Consider the following 12,594-nt stretch of genomic DNA (forward strand, 5'->3'; position numbering starts at 1 on the left):
AGAAGATGCCATCCTTGAGCAGTAAAGTAATTTATAGGAGCCAGCAACTGGAGCCTGCTACTGTCCTGGACACATGGACTGTTACGCCGTAGCTATACTGTTGCCCCAAGAGCTCTAATTGGATCTTGCGGGGATTGAGGGGAGCAGGAGAAAAAAAACACAACAGCAGTCAAACAGTACGGAGGATGTAGTCAGCACAGTCTGCCACCAGAGGGAGTCGACAGAGTAGGAGTGGAGGCCAGGCAATAATAATAATAAAAGCAGTTCAGACGACCACTTACTGCCCAGGTAGGGCCGCAGCGGCAGAAGTCCCTGACGGAAATCACTGAGGCTGTAGTGAAGGGCACTGATCATGGGCTGGCAGTGTCTGTAGCTCCCAGAGAAGCGGCTGGTTTCAGGAGGGCATGTGGCTATATTGCCAGTTTTCAAGATGGCACTTCTGGCAGGGAAGCCCAGATCAGAAGAAACTGGCCGGCTATGGTGGGAGAACCAGGTCAGTAATAAGGCAGGAGAGGAGAGGGTACTAGGATGCAGGGGCACAGGGTAGCGTATCTGGCTGCACAGGAATCCCACGTGTATGTCCTCTATAAAAAACAGCTCCGCCAGATTCCCCCGTAGCACCATGGATTAGGAGGAGAGGGGAGATGCCGGGACACTGCTGGAGTGATGACAGGCAAGCGCTCCATGTATTCCCCGCTGCCACGACTCAGGGCTTCAACGGCCGGACAGTAGGAGAAAGCAGGCTGCAGGCGGGTGAGCTGACTAACCTGACGCGTCCCTGCTGAGGCCACCAATCCCCGTAGTATGTGCCACATCAGATGCCGGGAAAGCAGCTCCGCTCCGTGTCTCTCGCCGCAGTCACCGCTGATTCCCAGTCAGCCTCTCCACACGACTTCAACAGCACGGCTAGGCACAAGAGTGGACAGGGCACACAGCCCTCGGTGAGTAGCAGCGCTACCTCACTGAGGTCCGGTCCCGCGGTGGGATCACTGCACAATTTCAGTCCGCAGCTTCGGATCCGGGTGTAGGCCGCAACCTGCAAAAGCTAAATGAATGGCTCCCCGTCGCCGCAACCTACACACCGGGGTGTCAAAACACACAGAGGGGCAAGAAAGGGCCAGAAAGAGCCCGTAGGACAGCTGTAAAAGGCAGAAAGGACCTATACAAGCAAGAGCTTCTTTATCCTGTTTCCTGCTGCCTTTTCAGTCAGGCCACACCCATGTGACATCATTTATTGATGTTGAAAACAAAAGTAATGTAGATTTTCGCACCAATCTAAGACCTGCAAATCTACTTTGGGAGCCACCTCCCTTTTTTTAAACAGTACCCAGCTGGACGAGGATAATTGGAATTCCATTTCCTGGAATTCTAACTTCCTATTGGGCGTAACCCAAAATCTCCATCAGCTGTTTTGGGATGTTTAAACACAGTTGTCTTAGTTTTTATAGTTTTTAACACAGGCTCCGCTGCCTTTTCTAAGGATGGAATGGCTTACATAGCACTAATTAGCTCAGGTATGTCAGGAATGTCCAGACCTTCCGAAGTGCAATGAGTCCTCATCCTCCAACGAATCCTCATCTAAATCATGTGTAGACTGTGAAGATGTTGTATCATGTCTATGTGATTTACTTACCACCAGCCTTTCAGCCTGCTGTTTTGAGAGGCTGACAATTCCCTAGGTGTATAAACCTCAGAATGAATGTTGCATGTATGGGTTAATAGGGAATCCTATCACTGGTGTAGGAGTTGGTATAAACTGCTCAGCTACATTGGATAATGTCTGTGCAAAGTAGCCCATGAAGGTTCACCAGAACCTGTGCCTGCCTCACTGTACACGTGGGTAAGCGTTGTCGAGACCCGGCGGGGAGTTGTTGGAGCGACTCTACGGTGCGTATAAGATGCTTTTTTAGAAAGTTCACTCAAAAAATTTAGTAATACTATAAAAATAAAATAAGAAAACTTATGGCTCCTGCCGCACCAAACAAAATAGACGTTATGCTAAGAACTTACCATTGATAACGTGATATCTCTTATGTCCATAGGTATCCACAGGATAACATAGGGATATGCCGAAGCGACAGCGGAAATGGCACCAAACAGTCACAAGCTTTCTGGCCTCCCAGGATGCATTGGGGCTCTTGCATATAATCCCGCCCAGTGTCTCAGTCAAATCAGTTGTTTCCACAGCAATTTAGGCAGGAACATCATGTAGAACCCTGTTCAGGCGATAAGAACACAAATGTACCCCCTTCCATACAAGAGGGAAGAAGTTTAGTGATTGTAAAGATCCTCAAATCAGGTGCGTCACGGTGGGATCCCTGTGGACATAGGAGAAATCAAGTTATCAACGGTAAGTTCTTACCATAACGTCTACTTCTTCGGCTGGGTCCAGAGGTTATCCACAGGATAACATTGGGATTCCCAAAGCCATTTTTAGCGGTGGGGACGCTCCTGATTAGACAGGAGAACATTTCGTCCGAATTTAGCGCCATGAGAGGCAAAAGTATCCAAGGAGTAATGTCTAATGAAAGTGTTAATGGAAGACCATGTGGCTGCCTTACAAATCTGTTCTGCTGAAGCACCATGTTGTGCCGCCCAAGAAGGACCTATCTTATGTGTAGAGTGTGCAGAGACATTAGCCGGAACAGGGAGATCAGCACGCGAATTAGCTTCTGAAATTACCATTCGGAGCCATCTCGCCAGCGTCTGTTTACTAGCAGGCCATCCTCTTCTGTGAAATCCGTAGAGAATGAAGAGATAATCTGTTTTTCTGATGGCACTAGTACGATCCACGTAGATTCTTAACGCACGGACCACGTCCAGCGACGCTTCTCCCGCAGAAAGTCCCGATACCTGAAAAACCGGGACTACAATCTCTTCGTTAAGGTTAAATTTTGAGACCACCTTCGGAAGATAACCAGATCTAGTTCTGAGTACTGCTTTATCTGGAAAAAAGGAGACTTACACAATAGTGCTCCTAAATCTGACACTCTTCTAGCTGACGCCATTGTCAGTAGAAAGAGAACTTTAGCCGTCAACCATTTAAGATCTGCTCTCTTAAGTGGCTCAAACGGAGGTCACTGAAGGATTTTAAGAACCAGATTCAAATCCCAGGGAACTGCAGGAGGAACAAAAGGTGGTTGAATGTGTATCACTCCCTGAAAGAAAGTACGCATATCCTGTAAGTCAGCAATCTTTTTCTGAAACCATAAAGTTAATGCTGATACCTGAACTCTCAAGGAAGCCATCCAAAATCCTGGATACTTTAAAAGATCTTGGATCCAAACTTTTCGTTACATCAATGAGTATAGGCTTGCCATATTCGATGATAAATACGAGCTGAAGAAGGTTTTCTTGCTCTAAGCATAGTTTGAATTACTTGTTTTGAAAATCCTCTTGCTTCTAAGATAGAGGTCTCAACAGCCACGCCGTCAAAGACAGACGATCGAGATGACTGTGATAACAAGGACCCTGCATTAGTAGATCTGGACGTTGAGGGAGCAGTATTGGAGCTTCCACGGACATCCTTAGCAGATCTGTGTACCAATGCCTTCTGGGCCAAGCTGGAGCTATTACAATTATGGCTCCCTTTGCTTGCTTTATTTTCCTCACTACCCTGGGTAACAGGGAGACTGGAGGAAACAGATATGCTAGACGAAACTCCCAATTCACTGACAGTGCGTCTACAAGGATTGCTCCGGGATCCTTTGTTTTTGATCCGTATATCGGAACTTTGTTGTTCAGATGAGACGCCATGAGATCTATCTCTGGCAACCCCCATCTGTTTACTATGGTCTGAAACACTTCTGGGTGTAATGCCCATTCGGTTTCCTGAATGGTTGTCGACTGAGAAAATCCGCTTACCAATTCAGCACTCCTGGAACAAACACTGCTGACAATGCTGGGAGATGGAGTTCTGCCCACCTTAGTATGTGAGTTACTTCCTCCATCGATCTTTTGCTGTGAGTTCCTCCCTGATGATTGAGGTATGTTACTGCTGTAGCATTGTCTGAACGGATCTGGACTGGTCTTCCTTGCAGACTGTCCTTTGCCTGAACTAGAGCCATGTATATGGCCCTTATTTCTAACAGATGTATTGGCAGGCGACTTTCCCTTATGGTCCATTTTCCCTGGAACCAGAGGCTTTCGAACACCGCTCCCCAGCCCTGAAGACTGGCATCTGTTGTCAGGATTTGCCAATCCGTTACCCAAAAAGGTCTCCCCTTGCTTAGATGGTCTGTCTGTAGCCACCAAGCTAGAGACCTTCTTACGTCTACTGGAAGATTAATCATCTGTCTTTTTATTGTCTGATGTCTTCCGTTCCATCGGGTCAGAATGAGATGCTGTAGAGGTCTGGAGTGGAATTGTGCATATTCCACCATGTCGAAGGTTGACACCATCAGACCCAACAGTCGCATTGCTGCATGGACTGATATAGTCTGACTGCAGCAACTCCTGAGTCATTACTTGCACCTTGGATATTTTTTTCCATGGTAACAAAATTCTCTGTAGACCTGAATCCAATATGGCCCCCAAATGAACCATCCATTGTGACGGACTCAGACGACTTTTCCCAGTTTATGAGCCACCCGTGTCTTTGTAGACAAACTATTGTCTGTTGAAGATGGCTCAAAAGTAATTCCTGAGATTGTGCCAGGATTAAAAGATCGTCAAGGTATGGAAATATTCTTATCCCCTGCTTGTGGAGATAAACTGCCATAACCACCATAATTTTGGTTAACACCCTGGGGGCTGTTGCTAGCCCGAAGGGCAAAGCCTGTAACTGAAAATGTTGCTGGAGGATGGCAAACTGGAGGTAACACTGATGAGACTGTGCTATAGGCACATGTAGGTAAGCATCCTGTATATCCAGAGATACCATGTAATCTCCCGGTTCCATGGCCAAAACTATGGAGCGTAATGTCTCCATGTGGAACCTTGGAAACCAAATTTATTTGTTTAACATTTTGAGATTGAGAATGGGTCAGAATGAACCATTTGGCTTCTGCATCAAAAATAGATTGGAGTAAAACCCCTGTCCCCATTGTGTTGGGGGTACTTGGATAATTACACCAGACTGAAGCAATTTCTGAACCGCTTCCTGCAGGTCACTGGCCTTTGACTCTATTCGAGATGGACTGGTGCAAAAAAACCTTTGAGGAGGCTGCCTCTTGAAGGGGAAACCATAACCGAGAGATACCACCTTCTGCACCCAAGCATCTGTCGTCGACTGCTGCCATATATGTGCAAATTGAAGGAGTCGGCCCCCAACCCTGGAATCCTCCAGGTGGAGGCCAGTACCCTCAGACTGATGGCTTCTGTTCTGGCTTGGAAACCGGCCGTCTATTGGCCCATTGCTTCCTACCCCTAGTTGACTTATTGAAATGGGGTTGCTTAGGTTCCTTTTCCCTTTTGCTCTGCCTTGCCATCGAAATGGCTGAAATTTCGAACCCCTAGTCTTAGGGTTATAACTAGCCGGAAATCTGACCTTCTTGGATTCAGCTTCCGATTCTAGAATATCTGTCAATTGTTTTCCAAACAGAATATCACCAGCGAAAGGCAGAGCTTCCAGAACCTTCTTGGATTCTACATCCGCTTTCCAAGTACGTAGACAAACTGCTCTGCGAGCAGCTACTGTCAAGGCTGATGCTTTAGAAGCAATTGTACCCATATCAATTGCTGCTTCTTCCAAATATTGCGCAGCTTGTTTTATACGACCTAAAAGAGATTCTGCCTCCCCTGTGGAAGGGAAGAGGCCTTTTTCTAGTTTCTCCGCCCATTCTACCATCGCTCTCGTCATCCAGGCTGAAGCCATAGCTGGCCTTACTACAGCCCCCGAGAGAGAAAAAAATATTTTTCAATAAACCATCTATTCTTCTATCTGTAACATCAGTCAGTGAGGTAGACGGCAATGGTAAAACAGATTTACGCACAAGTCGCACTACATGTGCATCTACTTTAGGAGGAACTTCTCTTTTTGAACAATCCGCAGCTGGAAAAGGATAAAAAGAATCCCATTTTTTCGGAATCTTATATTTTTTACCAGGCGTAGCCCAAGGTCCTTTCATCATTTCCGTCAGATCTTCTGATACTGGAAATTCAGTCCTAACTGTCTTTGTTCGTTTAAACACAGGTGCTTTAGATTTTGACACTGTCTTGGCTGATTCCTCCAAAGAGAGAATAGCCTTCATTGCATCAATAAGCTCAGCTATATCCTCTGAGCTAAAACCCTGCGACTGATCATCATATGGGGTATTAGAATACACTGTATCCTCATCTGTTGTATCATCTTGTGTAGTCTGCAACATGGATGTATCTACCCTGGTCCTAACAGCCTGGCTACTTGTAGCAGCTACTGGAACCAAACCATAAGGAGGGAGCTGCATGTATGGGTTAATAGTGTAACCTATTCCCTGGGGTGGAACTGCAGGAGTTAATCTGTACAATATTGCAGACAAGGTCTGCGCGAACATACTCCATGGTGGTTCTACTGGTTGTTGAACCGAAGTCTGCATTTTACTTTGCCGATATGAATAACAGTTTGTACATAACCCATCATAAGTAATAACCTGTTCCATTCCTTCTAAAATCCCCGTTTTACAAGATAAACATGTTAAGGATGTAGGAGTGCCTGATAAGGTATCCTCATAACTTTTGCTGCTCACAGACATAGTCAATTTTTCCGTGTTTACCAATTACACAATTTGTGACTGAGAATCACACACACACACACACACACACACACACACACACACACACACACACACACATATATAGATATATATATAAATATATAGAAGTGAAATCAATCTGACCACAACTGTGCACCTGAATTGAGGTTCAGAATAAAACTGACAACATATAAAAGTCAGCAATCATACTAGCAGTCAGTCACATGTTAAATATTAAACATTGTCATATGAGAATATAATCAACCACAAACAATTACTTTACAAGTAAGTAGGAGTACAATTACTGTATTTATGTTTTAACAGCTATCATAACAAGTTTTTCAGACATTTTTGTAGAAAACAACAGTACTGTACAGGCCTCATATGCAATATGTACCAAAATTAACAATTCATACTAACAAGTAGAAGGAATTTTAGTACTGTATAACCCTTACTCAGTAGAGTGGGATACAGGGAGACTCACCCCACTTCCATGATCTATCAATACGCTCAAAAGACGCTGAGTAGATACAGACGATACTAGTGTACACTGCCGCTCCGGTAACTGATGAGAGACACAGACGCTCAATAACGGACACAGACGCTCAGTGAACGATAAGTGTATGCAGACGCTCCTGTCTGCGACCCGGTCTAGGCGGAAACTCTAGTGTACACAACCGCAGCGGCCCAAGCTGCGACAGAGTACCCTCGTTGTAGCGTCTGAGACGGAAGTGAGGCCATCAGTTCATGGACGGGAGACGCACGGAAACTGGTCATGAACTGGGGGGAGGGGCGACCAGGAGAGCGCCTGACTCCCCTTGTTGACATAAACTCTAGGGATCGCGGCCTCAACCTAGTCCTGGCGCCTATGGTCCCTAAAGCGTAGCGCTGTTGCACTTAAGAGTGGCGGCGCATCAACCACTGTTTGTAGTCTCCTCCAATACAGTGCGGCTGTGTCCAGAAACCCCTAGTAAAAGGAAACCGATGCCTTACCTTCTCCCCATGGTCCGGCCACAGCCTGGTAACATCTGCTGGACCTGATAGAACATCCGTTACAGACGCCCGCCGAGACAGCACTGTACCGCGAAGGTAAGCATTGTTGCGACCCGGTGGGGAGTTGTTGGAGCGACTCTTTCTAGTATGCGTTTAAGACGCTGTTCAGAAAGATCACTCAAAACAGACTATAAAAATAAAATAATAAAAGCTTAGGGCTGCCCTAACAGCAGCCCTGTGACCATGGTCCGGCTCCTGCCGCAACAAACAAAAAACTGATTTGACTGAGTCAGTGGGCGGGATTATATGCAAGAGCCCTGATGCATCCTGGGAGGCCAGAAAGCTTGTGACTGTTTGGTGCTATTTCCGCTGTCCCTCCGGCATATCCCAATGTTATCCTGTGGATAACCTGTGGAACCAGCCGGAGAAAAACTGATTTGCCTGAGCCAGGAGGCGGGGATATATGGACAGGCCCGTTGCATACTGGGAGGCCGAAAGCTTTGACCGTTTGTTGCAAATCCGCTGTCACGTCATCATATCCCAATGTTATCTTGTGGATAACCTGTGGATCCTGCCACAGGAACATATATATCTATCTAAGAGGATAGAATTTGATCGGTGTTGTTACACTGTTTTGTTGGCAGGTTACTTGATACTTTTGTCCCCATTGGTTACTATAGGTCACGTGGACGAGGTTCTCTCCATGTCCCCGGACATAGCATGTGTCAGATGACGTCACTTTGATGTACTGGAGTGAGCAACGGATGGCGACATGGGCGGTTCCACCGGGTATATTAACGACACAGGACGTGCACAAGCGTGTAGATGGTGACACTAAAACTACTGGATGATCATTGTAAATGTCTGAGGTATTGATACAATGCAAATTTGTTGAGACATTGTTTCTTTTTCAGATGGAACCATGGGTCGTGCACGTGATGCGACTGGCAAAAGGGAGCCATTGGTTTTGCCCGAGACCGGCTTTTGTCTGTTGGTGATCCCTTGTAGACAGTGAGTAGTATCCATCTACAGTGGAAGAAGCATGGACACCAAGAATCTCAGCGGCAGAACAGTGGGCGAAAGTAGATCATGACAAATCGGGACCACAGGCATTTAGGGTGCCTAGCAACCACCAATCGTTCCAAACGCATCAGGAACTGCACCAACAGTACAATGCCGCACCCAGTCAAACAGTCCCACAGTCCCAGATCTGGTGAAATGGAGGGCCACGTGAGATGTGGTGGCACGTCAGACTGGTGCTCTTAAAACCAATCCAAGCCTTTCAGCCACTGTTCCGCCGCTGAGAGCAAACCTAAAGTCTAACACTAATGTGATAGCTGTTTTTATGGTAATTATTTTGAGCAATAGAGTAGGACCTGCAGTATAGTGGGGTCCCTTGTCGGGGGCTGCAGGCTTAAATGCACTGAGCAATACATGAACTAAAACTCCACTGATTATTATTGTTAGTTAATATACTGAGTGCAAGACACATTTATATATGTAGTAAGACTACTGGGAGACCTTAGATTGAGCAATATTGGATCTGGCCATTACATTCCCTAAAGTCATAACCTCAGAACTGCACAGAGCAGGAACTATTATTCACAAGTAATTAGGAATGTGTTCATCATGAACAAGTCCACAATTACCGTCTGAAAGTTACACAATTATTTCAAGTCTGCACAATTGATATTTGAGGATAAAGCCTTTAACAGAAAACACCCCTGAAGAAGTCACTATTGACAAAACGCGTTGGTGTACGCAATTTGTATTGCGTGAATTGGAGTGGATAAGAACAAGTCCGCCCATGCAAGGGTGACAACAAGTGCAAAACGCTTGTCTTCTGATTATACAGATATGTACTTGTGATAAGCTCTTAATCTGTTTTACTTGAAGTTCTAGATTCAAATTTAATATTATTTCTGAATCTTATACGAATTGTATTTGGTGATCTCAGGTCTACTGTATAGCAGGAAATATTTCAAACCTGCATCATCTAACAAAATGCATATAAATTAGGCACTCCACAAAAAACAATACTAATTATAATATATACATACATACATATATACACATTTATATATAATCACTAATAATAAACTTATGCTTGTTACTTTTAATAACATTATAGTGTTGTGTGTAATAACTCTCTACATGTGATATTTGTCATGGATAGCCTTGTGTTAGAAACACCCAACTGAGAACAGGGCTGATGGCGGAGGAGGGTGTAGGATAAGAGATTGCTGTAGTGACTGAGCAATGAGAATATGTGACTTCTGTAATAAATGTTTATTACTCACCTGTGCTGATATCTGTAGGGATCTCCTCCTCCTTACACTGCTGATCACCCCTCACATACGTGTCTTCTTCTCCCTCTATATCTTCTGCCTTTATATCAGTCACATACGTCTCTTCTTCTCCCTCTGTATCTTCTGCCTTCATATCAGTCACATACGTCTCTTCTTCTCCATCTCTATCTTCTGCCTTTATATCAGTCACATACGTCCCTTCTTTTCCCTCTATATCTTCTGCCTTTATATCAGTCACATACGTCTCTTCTTCTCCATCTATATCTTCTGCCTTTATATCAGTCACATACGTCCCTTCTTTTCCCTCTATATCTTCTGCCTTTATATCAGTCACATACGTCTCTTCTTCTCCCTCTATATATTCTGTTTTAATATCAGACAGACGTTGTACCTTAAAAAAAAAACAAGAAACACTATAATGACATTTGCATACAGTCAGATTAGACTGAGGTGAAACAGTATAATATCAGTGTATAATACACACAGCTTCTCTACATATCATATAGTGACAGTCACTTTGGTATATTGGGGAGACCCTAAATCCCACCTACCTGATCCTCCTGTGGGGTCCTGTGATTCTCCTCTGTACAGTCCTGGGAATACAGAGGACGGGGACATCTCTCTGGGGTATCTCTGTTACTGGGCCCATCTGTAGGAGACACACAGTGACTGAGTACAGTGTATATATGTGATTATCAGGTGATGTGTGTATATAGGGGCCCCCATACCTGCTCTCCACTGTACATTACATGACAGTCTACTCTTACCCAGTGATGTGGGCGGGTGATTCTCCATTATCACGTCGTTGTACAGACCCCTGTGTTCCTCTATATACTCCCCCTCCTGCATGGAGACATAGACAGTGACATCCTGACACCTTATAGGAACCTGACACACACAGTGATACAGTCATCACCCAGACACATCCCCTGGTGTTACTGTATAATGTCCCATTCCCAGCAGTCACCTCTCCAGTCATCACCCAGACACATCCCCCAGTTACTGTATAATGTCCCATTCCCAGCAGTCACCCCTCCAGTCATCACTCAGACACATCCCCTGGTGTTACTGTATAATGTCCCATTCCCAGCAGTCACCCCTCCAGTCATCACTCAGACACATCCCCTGGTGTTACTGTATAATGTCCCATTCCCAGCAGTCACCTCTCCAGTCATCACCCAGACACGTCCCCCGGTGTTACTGTATAATGTCCCATTCCCAGCAGTCACCTCTCTAGTCATCACCCAGACACATCCCCGATGTTACTGTATAATGCCCCATTCCAGCAGTCACCTCTCCGGTCATCACCCAGACACGTCCCTTGGTGTTACTGTAAAATGTCCCATTCCCAACAGTCAACTCTCCAGTCATCACCCACACACGTCACCTGGTGTTACTGTATAGTTTTCCCATTCCCAGCAGTCACCTCTCCAATCATCACCCAGACACATACCCCGGTGTTACTGTATAATGTCCCATTCCCAGCAGTCACCTCTCCAGTCATCACTCGGACACGTCCCCTGGTGTTACTGTATAATGTCCCATTCCCGGCAGTCACCTCTCCAGTCATCACCCGGACACATCCCCTGGTGTTACTAAATAATTCTCAATTCCCCGAAGTCACCTCTCCAGTCATTACCTGGACACGTCCCCCGGTGTTATTGTATAATGCCCCATTCCCAGCAGTAACCTCTCCAGTCATCACCCAGACACATCCCCCGGTGTTACTGTATAATGCCCCATTCCCAGCAGTTACCTCTCCAGTCAGCAGCTGAATGATCTTGTTGGTGAGTTCCAGGATCTTCTTGTCACTGTGTCTCTCATCAGTGAGTGAGATGGAGGCACCGTAACGGGGGTCTGTGTCCTTCTCAGTCCTACTGACACAGAGGGACGGCTGCTGGGTGTCTCACACTCACTGGATGTCTTCCTTACTACTGTGTAATCCTGCGAAATGGGGGAGACATCAATATCACTGAAAATACTCCCAGATCCCCTCACCTCCCCAGTCATGTCCCTGTACTATGACTATAGATATGTGATGTCACTGTGACACTCCCAGATCCCCTCACCTCCCCAGTTATGTCCCTGGACTATGACTATAGATATACGTGATGCCACTGTGACACACCCAGATCCCCTCACCTTCCCAGTCATGTTCCTGTATTATTATTATAGATATAAGTGACGTCACAGTGACACTCCCAGGAGTGTGATATACATTTGCTTCATTCTGCTCCAATTATCATCTGTTACACATGCCATGGATATTTTGGTCTCTGCTTTAATATATCCTAGAATTTGAGCAATATTTTCAATCCCCACAACTACATATAATAAAATTAATAATAGTAATAATGGGATTTTAATTACCTACCGGTAAATCCTTTTCTCTTAGTCCGTAGAGGATGCTGGGGTCCACATTAGTACCATGGGGTATAGACGGGTCCCTTGGGAGCCATGGACACTTTAAGATTGGTGTGGGCTGGCTCCTTCCTCTAGGCCCCTCCTACCAGACCCATTCTAGAAACTGTGCCCGAGGAGACGGACATACTTTGAGAGAAGGAAATATATATAGTGGTGGCAGTGGTGAGATTCACACCAGCTCACACATAACAACAGAA

General features: G+C 45.5%; 1 protein-coding gene across 1 annotated transcript in view; it reads right to left on the minus strand.

The window, feature by feature from the left end:
* The window catches only part of LOC134984593 (oocyte zinc finger protein XlCOF22-like), a 32,478-nt gene extending 20,565 nt beyond the window's left edge, over positions 1 to 11,913 (minus strand). Inside the window, exons 1-4 of the mRNA XM_063950142.1 lie at positions 11,730 to 11,913; positions 10,741 to 10,816; positions 10,525 to 10,622; positions 9,965 to 10,364 (exon numbers count right to left, since the gene is read on the minus strand). Coding sequence (XP_063806212.1) covers positions 9,965 to 10,364; positions 10,525 to 10,622; positions 10,741 to 10,768 — 526 coding nt within the window. The 5' untranslated portion in view covers positions 10,769 to 10,816; positions 11,730 to 11,913. The remainder of the gene's footprint in view (positions 1 to 9,964; positions 10,365 to 10,524; positions 10,623 to 10,740; positions 10,817 to 11,729) is intronic.
* Positions 11,914 to 12,594: the final 681 nt, after the last annotated feature.

Source organism: Pseudophryne corroboree, assembly GCF_028390025.1.
Source record: "Pseudophryne corroboree isolate aPseCor3 chromosome 3 unlocalized genomic scaffold, aPseCor3.hap2 SUPER_3_unloc_69, whole genome shotgun sequence".
In the NCBI taxonomy this organism is placed as follows: domain Eukaryota; kingdom Metazoa; phylum Chordata; class Amphibia; order Anura; family Myobatrachidae; genus Pseudophryne; species Pseudophryne corroboree.